Consider the following 23759-nt stretch of genomic DNA (forward strand, 5'->3'; position numbering starts at 1 on the left):
TCCCCTCAACCCAGCTCCTGCCCAGTCAACTGACTCACTCACCAAAGTTCTCCCCGCCCCAAATGTCCATGGCTGTGTCATACTTCCCCAGGTGGTTGAACCACGACTTGTCAATCACAAACAGCCCTCCGGCGATGATAGGCGTCCTGCAGGAGAGAGAGAATTCCAGGAGTATTATACCATGGAACGTTGACTGGATGGGTAGACTTGAGGTAGTTTGTTGGTATGTTTTTTGTAGACACTAAGAACACATTATGATAGATCCAGGTGATGGTAGAAGAGTCCAAACTTCTATCTAAACCCTCCCTGTCTCCAACCGGCTGAGTGTTGCTGATGTGAATAATGAGGATATCCCGGGCCAGGCCCAGTGAGTGCGTGTGAGCCGCTGAGTAAAATGTAAATTGATTGAGTGATACAGGAGCCAGCCGGGGCAGACGGGCGGGGTGGGCAGGGCAGGGCCGGCTGACAAGCAGAGGCCAGTGAGACGTGTAAGAGGATACCTTCTCATTATCAGGCAGAAGGTGAAGCTGCACCCAGGCCCTCCATGGAGTGCCAACCGGGACCTATCTAACACAATTCACTCAGCCCAGGATCGAACAAAGGCAGAAAGAAATAGAGGCAGAGAGGAGAGAGAAAAAAATGATATAAAACAGTTCTGTCCCCATAGGATAAGGGTTCCAGGAAGAACCCTTTTGGGTTCCATGTACAGTGCCTTCGGAAATTATTCAGACCCCTTGACTTTTCCCACATTTTGTTAGGTTACAGCCTTAATCAAAAATTGATTAAAAAAATGTTTTTCCATCATCGATTTACAAACAATAGCCCATAATGACAAAGCATAATGTATTAAAAATAAAAAAAATGGAAATGTCACATTTACATAACCATTCAGACCCTTAACTCAGTACTTTGTTGAAGCACCTTTGGCAGCGAATACAGCCTCAAGTCTTCTTGGGTCTTCCCTGGTTGGACCAATGATGACAGGGGAGGGGAATTGATTCTGGAGGCAATACTACTTTCTCTGGTCATCTGTAACGTCTCCGGAGTGCACTTGAGGCTACGACTTAAAAAAGGTACTAAACTAAAAGAAACACTATATATAGAAAAGTACAAGGACACCCCTTGAAATTAGTGGATTCGGCTATTTGAGTCAAACCTGTTGCTGACAGGTCGACAACACAGCCATGCAATCTCCATAGACAAACAGTGGCAGTAGAATGGAGAGGTCAGTGACTTTGAACGTGGCACCGTCGTAAGATGCCACTTTTCCAACAAGTCAGTTTGTCAAATGTCTGCCCTGCAAGAACTGTCCCAGTCAACTGTAAGTGCTGTTATTGTGACAAGGAATCGTCGAGGAGCAACGGCTCAGACGCGAAGTGGCAGGCCACACAAGCTCGCAGGACAGGACCCCGAGTGCCGAAACGCTTAGCTACCGAGTTCCAAACTGCCTCTGGAAGCAACGTCAGCACAAGAAGTGTTCGTCGGGAGCTTCATGAAATGGGTTTCCATGGTCGAGCAGCCGCACACAAGTCTAAGATCACCATGTGAAATGCCAAGTGTCAGCTGGAGTGGTGTAAAGCTCGCCCCAATTGGACTCTGGAGCAGTCGAAACGCGTTCTCTGGAGTGATGAATCATGCTTCACCATCTGGCAGTCCAATGGACAAATCTGGGTTTGGCGGATGCCAGGAGAACGCTTCCTGCACGACTGCAAAGTGCCAACTGTAAAGTGTGGTGGAGGAGGAATAATGGTCTGGGGCTGTTTTTCATGGTTCAGGCACCTTAGTTCCAGTGAAGAGAAATCTTAACACTGTAGCATACAATGACATTCTAGACGATTCTGTGCTTTCAATTTTGTGGCAACAGTTTGGGGAAGGCTCTTTCCTGTTTCAGCATTACAATTCCCCTGTGCACAAAGCAAGGTCCATACAGAAATGTTTTGTCGAGATCGGTCTGGAAGAACTTGACTGGCATGCACAGAGCCCTGACCTCAACCCCATCGAACACCTTTTGGATGAATTGGAATGCCGACTGTGAGCAAGGCCTAATCGCCCAACATCAGTGCACCACCTCACTAATGCTCTTGTGGCTGGAATGGAAGCAAGGCCCCACTGATATAGCAGAAAAGGGGGGACAAACTCCATAGTAAAATGCCCATGTTTTTGGAATGAGATGTTCGACGAGCAGGTGTCCACATACTTTTGGTGGACAAAATACAACCCTCGCCAACAATGACCTTGGCCGCATCTTGAACAGCTTTAGGCTGCATGTTTTCCTCCTGCATTTCAAGCTTTGCACCAGGACATACTATTTCTGATAGTAAACATAATCATTCATGATTTATTGATTCAGTCTACTAAACATGTATATCAGCATAAAGTCAGAAACAGCTTTATGAGAAAGCCAAATGAGAAAGCTCACACAATACAACAGACAACGTGATGCTTCTTCATTTTGCAGCGAGAGACATCCTTTGTTGTATATTTCGCCTGCTGCAACATAAATATCTGCCAGACTGAATGTGAGTGTTGTCGTAACAACCGAACAGAGCATTACAGGAGGAAATCATCATCGTTGGACAATGCTGTAAAACCCTGAGGCACATCACCAAATCCTTCTTAGTTATTGCTGTCTGCCATTAACTACTGTTGCTGCCTCCATTTTCAGATCCCACTTTGTTCAGACGGTCCATAAATAGACCCCCCATGACAAAACAGATGATGATGGGACTGAATGACTGGATGTGTTGGCAGCTATAGGACAGTGGCAGGTTAGTAAGTTGGTGGATAGTGACACATTTGTGACTCAAAATGCTCTGTGAAGTGTAGTTTGCAGTGTTCTTTAAGTGAAGTGTATTATTGAGTGGATACAATGAAGAGTGAATGGTAATGCATCGTAGTGAATCTGTTTCCTCTGCCCTTAACTCGCGAACACTGCACGCACACACACACCACACACATGCCAGCACGCAAATGCACCAGTGGCCGCTGCTGAGGGGAGAAGGGCTCATAATAATGGCCGGAACGGAGCAAATGGAATGGCATTAAACACCTGGAATCCATGTGTTTGACGTATTGGATACCATTCCACCAATTCTGCTCCAGTCATTACTACGAGCCCATTCTCCTGTGAAATGCACACACACACACACACACACACACACGTACACACACACACACACACACACACACACACACACACACACACACACACACACACACACACACACACACACACACACACACACACTGGCACCCCATGCTCCCACCATCTGTGCCTCTTTAGCCTCTTTCAACACCAGCTCTGATGCTGTCTCAGTTTCAGTCCCACCACTCCATGGTAAGTAGGCTACTACAGTGTCTGTGTGTGTGTTTGTGTGCGTGTGCGTGCGCGCGTCCTTAACCAAGTCTCTATCTGGTTGTCTATTTGTGCCAGTGTGAGGAGCAGACTCCATGTGACGCTGCAACAGTCTGTGGCACATGGGCCACACTGTGAGCCTGATGTGGGATCAGTTCCTACCAGGGCTGGGTCTGTGCCTGGGCTATTAGGGGATCTCATTACTCTAACACCCCCACTGGCAGCTCAGGGGTTTGGGGTCGGCGTGGAGGGATGTAGGGTAGTGGACCATATACACTCATCAGGAGAAGAGGGGAGAGGAGAAAAACAGGAGATGAGAAGAGAGGAAGGGATGAAGGAAATGAAGTACACACAGAGAGATGAGTAAAGAAGTATGAATAGGAAACTAGACGAGGTGGGGAAAAGAATAGAAGACAGAAAGGCAGAAAGGAGAAGAAGAGAGGTGCGAAAGGAAGAAGAGATGGAGAGATTAGGAGTTTCCTCTTCAAGCCGTGTGAAGAGGAAACGATGGGAGGGGAGGAAAAGGAACAAAACAGAAAGAAGCGAGGAGAGGAGGAGGGGAGATGAGAGAGGCCCTCCAGATTGCCCTGAGCAGGGCAGAGGGAGCCAAGTGGAGAGCCTCACTGTCTACCTCATTTCTCAAGTGGAGGGAAGATGTTAGCCCACAGCCCAGCATCTCTGTGACACTGTCCCCAGCCCTGACATACTGCATGGTGTGTCAGACTGGCAGGAGCCAAGGTTCTCAAGCCCTGCATAGCATGGTGAATATTCATCATGGAAACACACATTAGCATTTATGCAGAGTGACAACAGTATCAAGTCTTTCATTAGAAAAGATGCTCTTTCCTGTACCTGGACTATAATTATGACAGAAAATGAACAGAGATAGAGACAGAGAGTGAAAGAAAGAGAGATGTGTGGGAGAGATCAATCAATCGTTCTAGCCGAGCATTAAAATAATCTGCCCCCGATTCAGAGCCACCTGGGGCCAGGAGAATTAAAGAGGATCACATCTCTTTGGACGAAATAATGCAAAGGTGCTTTAATCGGCTGTGGTCCGGTCTCCTCTCTGAACTCCTTTGGGCTGCTTTCTCATTAATCGTGCTGCTGCTATCTCTGCAGCGATCAATGGCTTAACTGCCTCTTTCAGATGCTGCTTTCTAGTCTGCCTCTCCCTCTCTCTCCCCTGATGGACTGTTTAGATCACAGTGCAGTGAAAGACCTCAGGGAGAGAATTCATTCCCCTGCTGCTCCATCAGACGAAAAAGAAAAAGCATGGCTGCATGCTGCCGGTCACTGGACTTGAGGACGGAGGGATGGATGGCCAGGCAGGCAAGCAGGGCACCTCCTCGTCCCCTACTTCCCTGCTCCATCGCTCCATCCCTCTCCTCTCATCTGCAGCCAAACCATCCCCTAATATCCGTCTTTATGCCTCCTTTCACTTACTTAATGGGTTCGGTGGGGTCAGCTCTCCTGGCTTTCTGTTCAGCAGACAACTGCTCCCACTTGAAATGTAGACTCCAGTCGAAGCCTGCGGCAGAGCGAGAGAGAGATAATCACAACATGAACTGGGAATGAGGGAGGGTGAAGGAGAGAGGGAGGGAGAGAGAGAGAGAGAGAGAGAGAGAGAGAGAGAGGGTAAGTCAGGGGAGGGTCAGGAGGAGAGCATTGCAGGTCAGAATGAAGATTTAGAAGAAGGAGAGATATGGAAAGAGTGGGGAAGAACAATAGTTGAGAAAAGAAAGGGAGACAGGTCAGGAGAGATCAGTGCAGGTCAGAGAGAAGGGGACCAAACGATTAATAACAAAAGGATAATGGGAAGAGAGGGGTGAGGAGGAGGGTGGACTGTTAAGGCGGGGTTTATAAACGCTGCAGCAGCCTCACATCCACAGAAGCCCCCTTCTTTCATCACATGCTTTATTCATCTCTGACAGAACACTGTCAATAATTACAGCCACCATTCCTGCTAACGTCTCCTATTTAATTACTAAAATGATTCATTATGGCTGATTATGGCTCATGGGCTAATGGCTGATCTGGCCTGACCCTTTGGAATGACCTTTACACAAGAGCTTTTTAAAAGCCCATCCCATCCCGTCTTGTCCTGAGACAGATGCAGTGCCCTTCATGTCTCCAAATATATGCATGAGAAGACCAATGCATATTTGCTCAATTGATAATGTACATACCTACTGTACGTGTAGATGTGTCTGCATGTGTGTGTGAGTATAGATGTGTGTATGTGTGTGCGTCTGCGAATGCATGCGTGCCCATGTGTGTTTCTGTGCGCGTCTCAGTATGAGAGTGTGTGTGTGTGTGTGTGTGTGTGTGTGTGCAGGGGAGAGAGAGAGAGGGTCTGATTTGGCAGGTAGACCCAAGAGTGTTAGCGCAGCAGTCTGCAGGCAGGCAGGGCCGGGTCTCAGTGGATCGATGTGGCTCTATTGATACCACAACTTTTTCATGTTATGACAGATGGCTCCTTCAATAATTAAAATATCCAATCTGAGGCCTATGAGTATCAGTCCCATTAATTGTCGTATCCAGTTCTCTGGGAACACTGATAGGAGCTGTTCATCTGGCTGTGTGTGTGTGTGTGTGTGTGTGTGTGTGTGTGTGTGTGTGTGTGTGTGTGTGTGTGTGTGTGTGTGTGTGTGTGTGTGTGTGTGTGTGTGTGTGTGTGTGTGTGTATATGTGCATAGCCTCAACTAGCCAGTTAATGGAGACCTGGTAGCCTGGGGGAGGGAAAGTGAAAGGAGAGAGGGATGGGGTCAGGAGTGAGGGATGAAAAGATGGATTGGAGAGAGGGAGGCACTAGACTGGGGTGGAAAGAGTGCTGGAGATGAAGAGATGGATAGAGAGAGGGAGGGACATAGACATGGAGAGAGCGATGAAAACGGGGAGGTCAAGCCCTTATAGCTCTATACCTCCACGGAGGTCAGAGGAGGCTGCTACGTAAGCGAATGTATCCATGTTAATGATGTCGATCACTGGGCTCACCACACAGGTGGGGTCCTGGGGAGGCAAGAGAGAGACTGGAGTCAGAGACCATGTTCAAAACATACAGTAACAATGGGACATACGGTAATAATGGGATTTGATTCAGTATTCATTATTTACAGTTCAGCAGCTGAAGTTAATGAGGAAGGTGTGGGTGTAATGAGGGGCATTGATGTGCTGCAGGGCACTGATTAAACATGCATTATGTTCATACAGTAGGTCACACAGAAGGTTGGATGATGTTTCAGTCAATGCTCTGGAGCTAATTTACAAGTCGCTTGAGGACAAGGAAATACCATGGTAGAATGCCTACCTTTAGGAAATGTGATACATTGTGCTGCGTTTCTTGATGAACTGCCCTTAGAATTACTTGACAGATGTGACAGTCTCTCAGGCTCATTGTCTTTCACCCTTGGCTGCCCAGCTAATCTAAGGTACTGTACATCGATCAGTGTCTTTGATCAGATCAGACAGAGTGAAGAGGAGGTTAACGGGTGGTGTGTGAAAGTCATGTCTCTAAATATTCTTCACACACACCCATGCAAACAAACACTCTCACACACCAGTCAGCATTCACACACACACACAAACTAGTTAGCGCTGACAGGCAGACACAAGCCCAGTCACAGTCAAAGCCCAAAACAGAATCACCTTCAGCTGCTGACACAGTCACACACACACACAAACACAGTGACAGGCAGCATCCAGGGTGGTCTGACCGCATCATCTGACATTTGATTTGCCTCCTCAGCTTCAGCTCATGTCTCACACATGCTCATCTGCTCTACTTCAAAAATATTTGTTTTCTCCCATCTCTATCCCCCCCTCTCTCTCTGCTATGGTGTTCAGTCAAGGTGATTTGCCTTGACCGGCAACCATCCTTCCCAAGACTGCCGTGGTATGCTTCCCGGGACACAAGAATACATTGTCATCAAATCCCTTTCAACCAATTGCAAAAATCCTTCTCTTCTCTGACATTATGCTGCTCTGAGAGGAATGGTCTATTACAGCAGTGTGGTGTGTCATGAATACTATACATCTGTCTTTGTGCCTGCATTGACACAAATCAATAAGTAATACATTTTTAAATAAATATGTATATTTGAGGACAGTGATGGATGACTCCCTCAGAACAAAATCAATCCTGCTTCTTTTTATATTTTGACTGTTTGTAGACAAGAGCTTCCTGTATTAACACATACTGTATATTTTATAACTTCCTGTGATATGCCTCGCAGTGCCAAATCAAAAATAATGTTGGCAAGTTTTTGAGATTTTAAGGCCAGACATTGGCAACTGCACCAGGGCATTAAGATTCAGACAGCACTTTGAAGTCAGACATGCATTAAGGTTAGCATATAATTGAATATAACATGTAAGCCCGCCAGCATTAGTCATAGGCCTCTTTCAATGTTTAGAAAGCAGCATGTCCGCATAAGAGCTTTTAAGGCGAGAGAGAGTCAACCGTCAATCCTCTGTCTTAGCCTGGGGGAGATGGGGAGATGGAGGGATGAGACAGAGACAGAGAGGGAAGAGTGCTGTTGGTGCAAATGGAGGGAGTACTGCACTTATTCCAGATTAGGGGCAATCAGCGGAACAGCAGAAGGTAAGCTGCCATTTTCACCCCAGTCACACCACTCTACCGTCAGCCACACTAAGAGTGGGGTTGGTGCTGGCCACTGAGACTGACAGTTCACAACACACAATGCTCCACCTCAACAACAAACTAGGAGGGAGTTTATCATTCATTTCTGGAGATATAGAAATATGCCAAAAAGAGAAAGCATGTGTTGGAGAGCAGGGTGAGGGTTTTCTTCCTTCAGGTAAGTGTGTAGCGTATACTGTCAAAAGGAGAAATACACATTGGAGATCATTGGAGGGTGGCAGTTAGTGTCTCAAGAACCCAAGAAACTTCATTTTGTTCAGTGAGAATGATGTCAAAAGTCTATAGGTGAATGGGGTGGATATTCTTTCTATTCTGGGTTATCCATCAGAAGGTATAGAGTATGCCTAGGATGTGTCACTGCCTGTACTGTTATTGTAGATGTAGTGTCACTGCCTGTACTGTAGATGCAGGATGTGTCACTGCCTGTACTGTTATTGTAGATGCAGTGTCACTGCCTGTACTGTTACTGTAGATGTAGGATGTGTCACTGACTGTACTGTTACTGTAGATGTAGTGTTACTGCCTGTACTGTTACTGTAGATATAGGATGTGTCACTGCCTGTACTGTTATTGTAGATGTAGTGTCACTGCCTGTACTGTTACTGTAGATGTAGGATGTGTCACTGACTGTATCCATCAGAAGGTATAGAGTATGCCTAGGATGTGTCACTGCCTGTACTGTTATTGTAGATGTAGTGTCCCTGCCTGTACTGTAGATGCAGGATGTGTCACTGCCTGTACTGTTATTGTAGATGCAGTGTCACTGCCTGTACTGTTACTGTAGATGTAGTGTTACTGCCTGTACTGTTGCTGTAGATGTAGTGTCACTGCCTGTACTGGTACTGAAGATGTAGTGTCACTGCCTGTACTGGTACTGTAGATGTAGTGTCACTGCCTGTACTGTTACTGTAGAAGTAGTGTCACTGCCTGTACTGGTACTGTAGATGTAGTGTCACTGCCTGTACTGTTACTGTAGATGTAGTGTCACTGCCTGTACTGTTACTGTAGATGTAGGATGTGTCACTGACTGTACTGTTACTGTAGATGTAGTGTTACTGCCTGTACTGTTACTGTAGATATAGGATGTGTCACTGCCTGTACTGTTACTGTAGATGTAGTGTCACTGCCTGTACTGTTACTGTAGATGTAGGATGTGTCACTGTCTGTACTGTTACTGTAGCTGTAGGATGCGTCACTGCCTGTATTGTTACTGTAGATGTAGGATGTGTCACTGCCTGTACTGCTACTGTAGATGTAGGATATGTCACTGCCTGTACTGTTACTGTAGATGTAGGATGCGTCACTGCCTGTATTGTTACTGTAGATGTAGTGTCACTTTCTGTACTGTTACTGTAGATGTAGGATGTGTCACTGCCTGTACTGTTACCATAGATGTAGTGTTCCTGCCTGTACTGTTACTGTAGATGTAGTGTCACTGCCTGTACTGTTACTGTAGATGTAGGATGTGTCACTGCCTGTACTGTTATTGTAGATGTAGTGTCACTGCCTGTACTGATACACTGCCTGTAGATGTATTGTCACTGCCTGTACTGTTACTGTAGATGTAGGATGTGTCACTGTCTGTACTGTTACTGTAGATGTAGTGTCACTGCCTGTACTGTTACTGTAGATGTAGGATGCGTCACTGCCTGTATTGTTACTGTAGATGTAGGATGTGTCACTGCCTGTACTGCTACTGTAGATGTAGGATATGTCACTGCCTGTACTGTTACTGTAGATGTAGTGTCACTTTCTGTACTGTTACTGTAGATGTAGGATGTGTCACTGCCTGTACTGTTACCGTAGATGTAGTGTTACTGCCTGTACTGTTACTGTAGATGTAGTGTCACTGCCTGTACTGTTACTGTAGATGTAGGATGTGTCACTGCCTGTACTGTTACTGTAGATGTAGTGTCACTGCCTGTACTGTTACTGTAGATGTAGTGTCACTGTCTGTACTGTTACTATAGATGTAGTGTCACTGCCTGTACTGTTACTGTAGATGTAGTGTCACTGCCTGTACTGTTACCGTAGATGTAGTGTCACTGCCTGTACTGTTACTGTAGATGTAGTGCCACTGCCTGTACTGTTACTGTAGATGTAGTGTCACTGCCTGTACTGCTACTGTAGATGTAGGATGTGTCACTGCCTGTACTGTTACTGTAGATGTAGGATGCGTCACTGCCTGTATTGTTACTGTAGATGTAGTGTCACTTTCTGTACTGTTACTGTAGATGTAGGATGTGTCACTGTCTGTACTATTACTGTGGATGTAGTGTCACTGCCTGTACTGTTACCGTAGATGTAGTGTTACTGCCTGTACTGTTACTGTAGATGTAGTGTCACTGCCTGTACTGTTACTGTAGATGTAGTGTCACTGCCTGTACTGTTACTGTAGATGTAGGATATGTCACTGCCTGTACTGTTACTGTAGATGTAGGATGTGTCACTGCCTGTACTGTTACTGTAGATGTAGTGTGTCACTGCCTGTACTGTTACTGTAGATGTAGTGTCACTGCCTGTACTGTTACTGTTACTGTAGATGTAGGATGTGTCACTGCCTGTACTGTTACTGTAGATGTAGGACATGTCACTGCCTGTACTGTTACTGTAGATGTAGATGTCACTGCCTGTACTGTTACTGTTGTGTAGGATGTGTCACTGCCTGTACTGTTACTGTAGATGTAGTGTCACTTTCTGTTACTGTTACTGTAGATGTAGGATGTGTCACTGTCTGTACTATTACTGTGGATGTAGTGTCACTGCCTGTACTGTTACCGTAGATGTAGTGTTACTGCCTGTACTGTTACTGTAGATGTAGTGTTACTGCCTGTACTGTTACTGTAGATGTAGTGTCACTGCCTGTACTGTTACTGTAGATGTAGTGTCACTGCCTGTACTGTTACTGTAGATGTAGGATATGTCACTGCCTGTACTGTTACTGTAGATGTATTGTCACTGCCTGTACTGTTACTGTAGATGTAGTGTCACTGCCTGTACTGTTACTGTAGATGTAGGATGTGTCACTGACTGTACTGTTACTGTAGATGTAGGACATGTCACTGCCTGTACTGTTACTGTAGATGTAGGATTTGTCTCTGCCTGTACTGTTACTGTAGATGTATTGTCACTGCCTGTACTGTTACTGTAGATGTAGTGTCACTGCCTGTACTGTTACCGTAGATGTAGTGTCTCTGCCTGTACTGTTACTGTAGATGTAGTGTCACTGCCTGTATTGTTACTGTAGATGTAGTGTCACTTTCTGTACTGTTACTGTAGATGTAGGATGTGTCACTGCCTGTACTGTTACCGTAGATGTAGTGTTACTGCGTGTACTGTTACTGTAGATGTAGTGTCACTGCCTGTACTGTTACTGTAGATGTAGGATATGTCACTGCCTGTACTGTTACTGTAGATATAGTGTCACTGCCTGTACTGTTACTGTAGATGTAGTGTCACTGCCTGTACTGTTATTGTAGATGTAGTGTCACTGCCTGTACTGTTACTGTAGATGTAGTGTCACTGCCTGCACTGTTACTGTAGATGTAGGAAGTGTCACTGACTGTACTGTTGCTGTAGATGTAGGATATGTCACTGCCTGTACTGTTACTGTAGATGTAGTGTCACTGCCTGTACTGTTACTTTAGATGTAGTGTCACTGCCTGTAATGTTACTGTAGATGTAGGAAGTGTCACTGACTGTACTGTTGCTGTAGATGTAGGATATGTCACTGCCTGTACTGTTACTGTAGATGTAGGATATGTCACTGCCTGTACTGTTACTTTAGATGTATTGTCACTGCCTGTACTGTTACCGTAGATGTAGTGTTACTGCCTGTACTGTTACTGTAGATGTAGTGTTACTGCCTGTACTGTTACTGTGTAGATTACTGCCTGTACTGTTACTGTGATATACGATGTGTCACTGCCTGTACTGTTACTGTAGATGTAGTGTCACTGCCTGTACTGTTACTGTAGATATAGTATCACTGCCTGTACTGTTACTGTAGATGTAGGATGTGTCACTGCCTGTACTGTTACTGTAGATGTAGTGTCACTGTCTGTACTGTTACTGTAGATGTAGTGCCACTGCCTGTACTGTTACTGTACATGTAGGATATGTCACTGCCTGTACTGTTACTGTAGATGTATTGTCACTGCCTGTACTGTTACTGTAGATGTAGTGTCACTGCCTGTACTGTTACTGTAGATGTAGGATGTGTCACTGACTGTACTGTTACTGTAGATGTAGGACATGTCACTGCCTGTACTGTTACTGTAGATGTAGGATTTGTCTCTGCCTGTACTGTTACTGTAGATGTATTGTCACTGCCTGTACTGTTACTGTAGATGTAGTGTCACTGCCTGTACTGTTACCGTAGATGTAGTGTCTCTGCCTGTACTGTTACTGTAGATGTAGTGTCACTGCCTGTATTGTTACTGTGGAAATAGTATCACTGCCTGTATTGTTACTGTAGATGTAGTGTCACTTTCTGTACTGTTACTGTAGATGTAGGATGTGTCACTGCCTGTACTGTTACCGTAGATGTAGTGTTACTGCGTGTACTGTTACTGTAGATATAGTGTCACTGCCTGTACTGTTACTGTAGATGTAGTGTCACTGCCTGTACTGTTATTGTAGATGTAGTGTCACTGCCTGTACTGTTACTGTAGATGTAGTGTCACTGCCTGTACTGTTACTGTAGATGTAGGAAGTGTCACTGACTGTACTGTTGCTGTAGATGTAGGATATGTCACTGCCTGTACTGTTACTGTAGATGTAGGATATGTCACTGCCTGTACTGTTACTTTAGATGTAGTGTCACTGCCTGTAATGTTACTGTAGATGTAGGAAGTGTCACTGACTGTACTGTTGCTGTAGATGTAGGATATGTCACTGCCTGTACTGTTACTGTAGATGTAGGAAGTGTCACTGACTGTACTGTTGCTGTAGATGTAGGATATGTCACTGCCTGTACTGTTACCGTAGATGTAGTGTTACTGCCTGTACTGTTACTGTAGATGTAGTGTTACTGCCTGTACTGTTACTGTAGATATACGATGTGTCACTGCCTGTACTGTTACTGTAGATGTAGTGTCACTGCCTGTACTGTTACTGTAGATATAGTATCACTGCCTGTACTGTTACTGTAGATGTAGGATGTGTCACTGCCTGTACTGTTACTGTAGATGTAGTGCCACTGTCTGTACTGTTACTGTAGATGTAGTGTCACTGCCTGTACTGTTACTGTAGATGTAGGATGTGTCACTGCCTGAAATGTACCTCTTTGATCCTCTGGAGCAGCGGAGGCAGCCAGTCTTTGTTGACCTCACAGTGACTGTCCAGGAAGGTCAGGACCCCGGCCTTAGCCGCGTCCGCTCCACGAACCCTGGAGCGGATCAGACCTGTCAAAGAGGGGAAAAGAAAGGGAGATTCTTATCTCTAACCACTGCTGTGTGTGTCTACCTACCTGTGTCTGTCTGTGTCTAAACCCAACCACCGTGTCTAAACCCAACCACCGTGTCTAAACCCAACCACCGTGTCTAAACCCTAAACCCAACCACCGTGTCTAAACCCAACCACCGTGTCTAAACCCAACCACCGTGTCTAAACTCAACCACCGTGTCTAAACCCAAACCCAAACCAACCACCGTGTCTAAACCCTAAACCCAACCACCCACCGTGTCTAAACCCAACCACCGTGTCTAAACTCAACCACCGTGTCTAAACCCACCGTTAAACTCAACCACCGTGTCTAAACCCCACCGTAAACCCAACCACCGTGTCTAAACTCAACCACCGTGTCTAAACCCTAAACCACAAACCAACCACCGTGTCTAAACCCAACCACCGTGTCTAAACCCAACCACCGTGTCTAAACTCAACCACTGTGTCTAAACCCAACCACCGTGTCTAAACCCAACCACCGTGTCTAAACCCAACCACCGTGTCTAAACCCAACCAAACCCAACCACCGTGTCTAAACCCAACCACCGTGTCTAAACCCAACCACCGTGTCTAAACCCAACCACCGTGTCTAAACCCAACCACCGTGTCTAAACCCAACCCAACCACTGTGTCTAAACCCAAACCCAACCACCGTAAACCCAACCACCGTGTCTAAACCCAACCACCGTGTCTAAACTCAACCACCGTGTCTAAACCCTAAACCCAACCACCGTGTCTAAACCCAACCACCGTGTCTAAACCCAACCACTGTGTCTAAACTCAACCACCGTGTCTAAACTCAACCACCGTGTCTAAACTCAACCACCGTGTCTAAACCCAACCACCGTGTCTAAACCCAACCACCGTGTCTAAACCCAACCACCGTGTCTAAACCCAACCACTGTGTCTAAACTCAACCACCGTGTCTAAACTCAACCACCGTGTCTAAACTCAACCACCGTGTCTAAACTCAACCACCGTGTCTAAACCCAACCACTGTGTCTAAAAACTCAACCACCGTGTCTAAACTCAACCACTCAACCACCGTGTCTAAACTCAACCACCGTGTCTAAACTCAACCACCGTGTCTAAACCCAACCACCGTGTCTAAACCCAACCACCGTGTCTAAACCCAACCACCGTGTCTAAACTCAACCACCGTGTCTAAACTCAATCACCGTGTCTAAACCCAACCACCGTGTCTAAACTCAACCACCGTGTCTAAACTCAATCACCGTGTCTAAACCCAACCACTGTGTCTAAACTCAATCACCGTGTCTAAACCCAACCACCGTGTCTAAACTCAACCACCGTGTCTAAACTCAACCACCGTGTCTAAACTCAACCACCGTGTCTAAACTCAACCACTGTCAAATATGATGTTGTAAGTGTTTCTTCTCAGATACTCTGAACACAGTGAAGTCCCTGTATTGTCCATTTCATGCGTGGAGACAAGGGAGGTTTTAAAAAAGCCATTTGTGTCTGTTTATGGTGCAGCGAAGCAATTACAGCCCTTAGAGATGAGGGCCTAAATGGGGACATCACACTGTTAAGAAGTCTCAATGATCAGACATTCTGTCTGGTCTAAAGAGCGAAATCAATAGTCCCTGACATAGGACGGAGTGTCATTGTATGAAATTGCAGGACTCCCCTGTAAGTTCCGCACTACGCCGGGACTCCAGCCAATTAAAAAACCCATTTCATCCTCAATAACACTTTATTTTCTGGATGGCTGAGCTCACCTCCCCTCAACAGTTGCTAGAGGAAGCCTGACTCTGTACAGAACAGAGCTCGTGTTAAAGGAGGGTTGCTGCGGTAGATGCCTCTACAGACCAGAGTGAGAGAGAGAAAGCAAGAGGGAGAGAGAAAGAGAGAGAGGGAAAGAAAGAGAGCGAGAGAGAGAGAATAAATCATTTGTGTGTGTGTGTGTGTGTGTGTGTGTGTGTGTGTGTGTGTGCGTGTGCAGAGTGATTACATTCACTAATAAAGCCTGATAGAGGTTGACATTGCATAACAGCTTCTGCTGTTTGTAGCATTAAAGACTGTTAACTACACCCAGGCCCCCTACACACAAACATGCTCATCAACACTGTAGTGGAACACTGAGGGTGGCTAATGAAACCTCCAGCTCCAGGAATACAAAGAGGACTGCATAACAACAGCCTAGTGACACCATTTGTTTTTGAGAAAACCCCTGAATTGGTTTAAAGATACAATCTAATTGGTGTTGTAATTACTTTTTTTACTTGATTAGGTATTATCGGAGAGACATTTCTTATTGTTGTGGATGGAATCTTGGAAGTTGTCGTCTTGAGATTGGAGGTCTCTGCTTTTCATTAGTACAGATGGAATCTAATTACCCATAATGCCTCACACTCCTGTCTCGCCACAACGACATACACGAGAACAACTATTTCGAACAGCCCTTGTTAACTACAGATTTCAAATCATCATCCCATTCCATTAAAATGTGCTCCCTCATCAACATTACATTTAAGTAATTTAGCAGACACTCTCATCCAGAGTGACTTGCAGGCGCAATTAGGGTTAAGTGCTTAGCTCAAGGGTATATCAACTAGTCGGCCCAGGGATTTGAACCAGCAACCTTTCAGTTACTGGGCCAACACTCCTAACCACTAGGCTTCCTGCCACCCATGTTCATAACTGACCCGTAAAAGTCAATATCAATCCCAGGGTCCGAATGAAAAATGATAGCAAGCAATGGCAGGTCGCGACAGGCAGACCTGTGATTGCAGGGCTCTAAAAAACCTCACAGCTACACACGTAAATGGCCCTGCACACGTAAATGGCCCAGAGGACTATCCGTCATTACAACGACCAACCTACTGAGCAATCATAGTGTGGCAGAGGCCCCGTCCAAATGGGTTCCATTAAACTGTAATGCTGTTGTATATAAACACCATCACCCACTCCATACCTAGCCCCTTCAGCCCGCCTCCTCATCGCCACACTCTTTAATCCTCCCCCCACACCCCCTTCACCCTTAATATAATATATGCCATTGAGCAGACGCTTTCATCCAAAATGCACTCACAGTCATACGTGCGTACATTTTTTATGTATGGGTAGTGCTGGGAAACGAACACACGATTCTGGCATTGCAAGAGCAATGTTCTTACGGCTGAGCTACAGAGGACCACCCCTCTGTTTCTCCCCACACCCACTCACTGTTTGCCACCCTGCCAGATCAATGGCGTTTTCTGGTGAGTCAGGTCCATATTTCCAAACAGAGAATCACTGAAAAGCTTCACCTAAACTCAGCAAAAAAAGAAACATCCTCTCACTGTCAACTACATTTATTTTCAGCAAACTTAACATGTGTAAATCTTTGTATTAACATAACAAGATTCAACAACTGAGACATAAACTGAACAAGTTCCAGAGACATGTGACTAACAGAAATGGAATAATGTGTCCCAAAAGTAACAGTCAGTATCTGGTGTGGCCACCAGCTGCATTAAGTACTGCTGTGCATCTCCTCCTCATGGACTGTACCAGATTTACCAGTTCTTGCTGTGAGATGTTACCCCACTCTTCCACCAAGGCACCTGCAAGTTCCCAGACATTTCTGGGGGGAATGGCCCTAGCCCTCACCCTCCGATCCAAAAGGTCCCAGATCTGCTCAATGGGATTGAGATCCGGGCTCTTCGTTGGCCATGGCAGAACACTGACATTCCTATCTTGCAGGAAATCACACACAGAATGAGCAGTATGGCTGGTGGCATTGTCATGCTGGAGGGTCATGTCAGGATGAGCCTGCAGGAAGGGTACCACATGAGGGAGGAGGATGTCTTCCCTGTAACGCACAGCGTTGAGATTGCCTGCAATGACAAGAAGCTCAGTCCGATGATGTTGTGACACACCGCCCCAGACCATAACGGACCCTCCACCTCCAAATCGATCCTGCTCCAGAGTACAGGCCTCGGTGTAGCGCTCATTCCTTCGCCGATAAATGCGAATCCGACCATCACCCCCGGTGAGACAAAACCGCGACTCGTCAGTGAAGAGCACTTTTTGTCAGTCCTGTCTGGTCCAGCGACGGTGGGTTTGTGCCCATAGGCGACGTTGTTGCCAGTGATGTCTGGTGAGGGCCTGCCTTACAACAGGCCTACAAGCCCTCAGTCCATCCTCTCTCAGCCTATTGCGGACAGTCTGAGCACTGATGGAGGGATTGTGCGTTCCTGGTGTAACTCGGGCAGTTGTTGTTGCCATCCTGTACTTGTCCCGCAGGTGTGATGTTCGGATGTACCAATCCTGTGCAGATGTTGTTACACGTGGTCTGCGAGGACGATCAGCTGTCCATCCTGTCTCCCTGTAGCGCTGTCTTAGGCGTCTCACAGTACAGACATTGCAATTTATTGCCCTGGCCACATCTGCAGTCCTCATGCCTACTTGCAGCATGCCTAAGGCACATTCACGCAGATGAGCTGGGACCCTGGGCATCTTTCTTTTGGCGTTTTTCAGGGTCCGTAGAAAAGCCTCTTTAGTGTCCTAAGTTTTCATAAATGTGACCTTAATTGCCTACCGTCCGTAAACTGTTAGTGTCTTAACGACCGTACCACAGGTGCATGTTCATTAATTGTTTATGGTTCATTGAACAAGCATGGGAAACAGTGTTTAAACCCTTTACAATGAAGATCTGTGAAGTTATTTGGATTTTTACAAATTATCTTTGAAAGACAGGGTCTTGAAACAGGGACGTTTCTTTTTAGACTGTTTATTAATGGATTGATCTCTCTCTTCTTCACACCAAGGCTGCTAATCACTATTCTAAAAGAGGTTTTACGATATAATCCATGCTCTGTCACATCACCCCCCTTATCTGTCACAGGCTGAGAACAAGTCAAGAAGGTACACTGGGTTTTAGGTTTGTTTGCAAGAGGAGGTTTCATGCATTTCAGTCACTGAGTACAATGACAACTAGGGGAATAAACATAAAATACATAAAAGTACAAGAAAATGTTTGGCAATGACAACAGTCTATTGCGCCAGTCTACCATGAAATACTTTAAGACACTGAAGGCTTCAACAATGATCAAAACAGCCCCATATCTTCCTGTATTATACAGTAACTGAGGTGGATGCTGTCAGATAGTATCCATACCCCTTGGTGTTACTAGGTGAAGCTGCTTTTGGAGATTTTGGGATGTCAGATTGTCAGCCTGTGAGGTGAGATGGGGTTCATAACCATTAGCCCTCCACTGAACCCACCTATCAGGGGAACTTCAAACGCCTTTGAGCACTGGGGCACCTCTATCCACGCACAGCAATCTGCATCTCGTTACTGTCTGATTCCACCTCTCAGCTTTTCAACTTTATATTTCAGACTGTATAATGTGCTGAATCTGATGACTCTCTGCCTTAACAGACAGAAGGGGTGGAGGGCTTTTAACTAGCAAGCCGCACATGCTGCTTTTCAGCCTTTTTCAGTTTGCTTTTTAAAACTAGCCCTATTTTAAAGCTATTTATATGGCATCACTGAGAACACCCCTATGGATTTATATAAAAGGTGACACAGGGAGCTGCAAAATAATCATCATGACATATGAGTTTCCTGAAAACAATGACTCATAATGCAATCTAATAGTTTCCTGTTTAGTAGTGCTCAGACTGTATACCAGTCAACCTTTTGATGTGTTGATCTAATATATTATAGAGATACACAGACTAGATTCACATGTTGTCTAGTTGGGATCATGATGTATCTATGACACTTACAGTGCCTTCAGAAAGTATTCACACCCCTTGACTTATTCTACATTTTGTTATGTTACAGCCTGAATTCAAAATGGATGAAATAAAACATTTTCTCACCCATCTACACACAATACCCCATAATGACAAAGTAAAAACATGTTTTTAATTTATGCAAATGTATGAAAATGAAAAACATAAGTATATAATTTACATAAGTATCTCATTTGCATACATATCCACACCCCTGAGTCAATACTTTGTAGAAGCACTTTTGGCAGCGTTTATAGCTGTGAGTCTTTCTGGGTAAGTCTCTAAGAGCTTTTCACACCTGGATTGTGCAACATTTGCACATGATTATTTTCAAAATTCTTCATACTCTGTCAAATTGGATGTTGATCATTGCTAGACAACCATTTTCAGGTCTTGCCACAGATTTTCAAGTAGATTTAATTCAAAACTGTCACAGTGAATGTTCCTGCCACTCAAGAACATTCACTGTCTTCTTGGTAAGCAATCAAATCAAACGTTATTGGTCACATACATATATTTTGCAGACGTTATTGCGGATGTTGTGAAATGTTTGTGTTCCTTGCTCCAACATTGAAGCAGTATCTAACAATTCACAACAACACGCACAAATCTAAAAGTGAAGAATGGAATTAAGAAATACATAAATACTAGGACGACTAATGTCGGAGTGGCATTGACTAAAATACAGTAGAATAGAATACAGTATATACATATGAGATGAGTAAAGCAGTGTGTTAACACTATTAAAGTGACCAGTGATTCCATGTCTATTTACATAGGGCAGCAGCCTCTAAGGTGCAGGGTTGAGTAACTGGGTGGTAGCCGGCTATTGATGACTGTTTAACAGTCAGATGGCCTTGAGATAGAAGCTGTTTTTCAGTCTCTCAGTCCCAGCTTCGATGCACCTGTACTGAGCTTTCTGGATGATAGCAGGGTGAACAGGCCGTGGCTCGGGTGGTTGATGTCCTTGATGATCTTTTTGGCCTTCCTGTGATATCGGGTGCTTTAGGTGTCCTGGAGGGCAGGCAGTGTTCCCCCGGTGATGGCATCGTCTGTGGATCTATTGGAGTGGTAAGCAAATTGAAGAGGATCTAGGGTGATATGATCCTTAACTAGCGATAGTCATTTAGTTCAGTTACCTTTGCTTTCTTGGGTACAGGAACAATGGTGGACATCTTGAAGAAAGTGGGTCCCCCAGTGTGGTTCTGGGATTTTTGCTCACCGTTCTTGTGATCATTTTGACCCCACGGGGTGAGATCTTGCGTGGAGCCCCAGATCGAGGGAGATTATCAGTGGTCTTGTATGTCTTCCATTTCTTAATAATTGCTCCCACAGAATGCTGAGTTGCATCCAAAGAACACCATACCTACTGTGAAGCATGGGGGTGGAAACATCATGCTTTGGGGCTGTTTTTCTGCAAAGGGACCAGGACGACTGATCCGTGTAAAGGAAAGAATGAATGGGGCCATGTATCGTGAGATTTTGAGTGAAAACCTCCTTCCATCAGCAAGGGAATTGAAGATGAAACGTGGCTGGGTCTTTCAGCCTGACAATAATCCCAAACACACTGCCCGGGCAACGAAGGTGTGGCTTCGTAAGAAGCATTTCAAGGTCCTGGAGTGGCCTAGCAAGTCTCCAGATCTCAACCCCATAGAAAATCTTTGGAGGGAGTTGAAAGTCCGTGTTGCCCAGCAACAGCCCCGAAACATCACTGCTCTAGAGGAGATCTGCATGGAGGAATGGGCCAAAATACCAGCAACAGTGTGTGAAAACCTTGTGAAGACTTACAGAAAACGCTTGACCTCTGTCATTGCCAACAAAGGGTATATAACAAAGTATTGAGATAAACTTTTGTTCTTGACCAAATACTTATTTTCCACCATAATTTGCAAATAAATTCATTTTTTTCCCTCATTTTGTCTGTCATAGTTGAAGTGTACCTATGATGAAAATTACAGGCCTCTCTCATATTTTTAAGTGGGAGAACTTGCACAATTGGTGGCTGACTAAATACTTTTTTGCCCCACTGTACATACTACCTCAATCAGCCTGACTAACCAGTGTCTGTATGTAGCCTCGCTACTGTTATAGCCTCGCTACTGTATATAGCCTGTCTTTTTACTGTTGTTTTATTTCTTTACTTACCAATTGTTCACCTAATACCTTTTCTGCACTATTGGTTAGAGCCTGTAAGTAAGTATTTCACTGTAAGGTCTACACCTGTTGTATTCTGCGCACGTGACAAATACACTTTGATTTGATTTGATAGATCCCCTGAACGCAGCTCACTTTCCAGCCCACTTTCCAGCTCACACTCTCAAACACCTAGATCCCCTGAATGAAGCTCACTCTCCAGATCCCAATCACCTGAATTCTAATCACCTGTTCACACACCTGTATGTCATTATCACACACAATTTAGTTCAGTTCTTTGCACCCCATCATTGTGAGGTATTGTTTGTTTTGTGACACACTTCTATTCGGAGCGCTGGGTTTCACCGTAATTTAATCCCCTGTGTATGATAGTTTTGACCTGCCTCACTAATGATGCCTTTTGCCTATTCCATGCCTGTACTTTAGATTGGATTTCCTGTTATCAACCGATTTCCTGATCTCCCGGATGACGTTACTAGCCTTTTCCCTGCCTGTACTATTTCCTTTTTTGGCCCCCCTGTGTATGACCTTCTGCCTGTCCCTGGACCCAGCTACCTGCCTCCTCCTGTGGTCCTTTACAAATAAACACCTGCTGCACTCTGCGCTTGAAACCAGCTCTCTGTCTCCCATTGTGTTCATTGCAGTAGACCTACATTGTGGACTACAGTAAAGAAATCAAATGTCTCTTGCCCAATTGAATTAAAGGGCAACTACACCCTCTCAAAAATACATCTCCTGATGTGGTTTCAGCAATGTTGTGGACTTAGAAAACTCAATTTGTTCCAGTTTTCCATTTAAAACATAAACGGTTTCACACAGGGGCATCATCCCACTGGGCACAGATGTCATTTCAATGTCTATTCCACACTGGTTCAACGTAATGTCATTGAAATGACGTTACATCAATGTTGATTCTACCAGTGTGTGTCCAGTGGGTTTTGTTCACCAGGCGAGCCGTTTGAGAGTGATTTTGCCAAGTTAGGGTATATGCATTTCTCCAGGCACCACTCCGCCACTGCTCACAACGGGTGCTTTTCCCTGAGCTCTGAAATCATCTACTGCAGGCAGGCAACTAGTGCTCCAATCAGGTGAACCATCCTCCTGGTCTACTGTTATCGCCTCATGACAACATTCGGCTCTAATGCTGCTCTTCCCGCTCAGAAGACAACTGGTGGTGGGCTCAATGGTATGTGTTCAAGTTGAGGACACAATTGTGTACTGCAAGGATAAAATACTCTCAACACACACATGCAAGCACGCACACGGATGAACTACGTTACCTTCTCTCCTGTCATTCCGAAGACACTTTACTTTGGGCAACTTGGTGAGTAGAAGGCAGTCGTTTGCTGAAAGAGAGCATTTGATTCAGGGTCAGATGTAATGTCCTCAACACTGTCACCCACACATTGCATGGTACTGGACATGAATTGCAATAAACACATTGACAGAGACAGGGGAAATCTTTTAAATCACTGACACTTCTATTCTGGCAGATGACCCAGAATGGGAGAGCTCGTCTCATCGATCTCCAATCCCTTTCCACACTGCCTCCTGCTGGAATCAGCTCTATCTCTATCTCTGCTCACAGCTTCTCCTCTACTCTCCTCTGATCTACTCTACTCACCATCCTCACTGTAGTCACCTACAGCATCCGGATGATCTACTCTACTCTACTCACCATCCTCACTGTAGTCATCTACCAGGATGATCTCGTGAATCAGGTGGACAGGCGTCCGGTTCAGCACACTGCAAAAGGAAAGGGGAGAAACAGTAGAGTTAGTAGAAACTATTGCATTTCTTAAAGACGACAATCGTTACAGAGCTGCAAGTACCCACATTATGGAAAAAACTGAGAATGGAATTACGGCTTTAATAAACCAACACTATTTCATTAGTTCTGAAGATTAAAAAATTAAAAATTCATAACGTCAGCCCCCAAAATTCAATTTGGATGGTTTTCTATTAAGTGTATGGGAAAATACAGGAACACTCTTTCTGGCTGTAGCTCTTTTTCCTCCTAACACCATCCTTTCATATTAAACTCTCACTTTATAAGAACCACACTGGAATCCCCCTCTAACATTATCTCTCCTCTCCTGGGGCACATGGCTGAACAGCAGGTCATGGAGCGAGAAGAGATGGAGAGAGAGCTGCACCACCTCCCTCAAATTACTTCACCTTTTATCCCAGTCTGAATCAAGGCACATCCACCCTCTTCTCCTCCCTCGCAGGCCCTCATTCCCTCGACCTACCACACCCACAAATTATCTCTCTCTCTCTCTATTCCCTGATCTACACCACTCCTCCCACCTAAAGCTAAACCTCTCTCCTCTCCTCTCCTCTCAGCCTGGCCAACTTCGTGGAGAGATTACACACACTAGTGGAAAGCAG

The 23759-nt window shown here is 45.2% G+C and overlaps 1 protein-coding gene across 1 annotated transcript in view; it reads right to left on the reverse strand.

Moving 5' to 3' along the window:
* The window catches only part of LOC112218087 (polypeptide N-acetylgalactosaminyltransferase 14), a 113160-nt gene that overhangs the window by 16522 nt on the left and 72879 nt on the right, over window positions 1-23759 (reverse strand). Inside the window, exons 4-9 of the mRNA XM_042300763.1 lie at window positions 23047-23114; window positions 22649-22714; window positions 13302-13423; window positions 6280-6367; window positions 4802-4886; window positions 43-146 (exon numbers count right to left, since the gene is read on the reverse strand). Of these exons, the coding sequence (XP_042156697.1) occupies window positions 43-146; window positions 4802-4886; window positions 6280-6367; window positions 13302-13423; window positions 22649-22714; window positions 23047-23114 (533 nt within the window). The remainder of the gene's footprint in view (window positions 1-42; window positions 147-4801; window positions 4887-6279; window positions 6368-13301; window positions 13424-22648; window positions 22715-23046; window positions 23115-23759) is intronic.

This window comes from Oncorhynchus tshawytscha, linkage group LG18 (genome assembly GCF_018296145.1).
Source record: "Oncorhynchus tshawytscha isolate Ot180627B linkage group LG18, Otsh_v2.0, whole genome shotgun sequence".
Classification (NCBI taxonomy): Eukaryota; Metazoa; Chordata; class Actinopteri; order Salmoniformes; family Salmonidae; genus Oncorhynchus; species Oncorhynchus tshawytscha.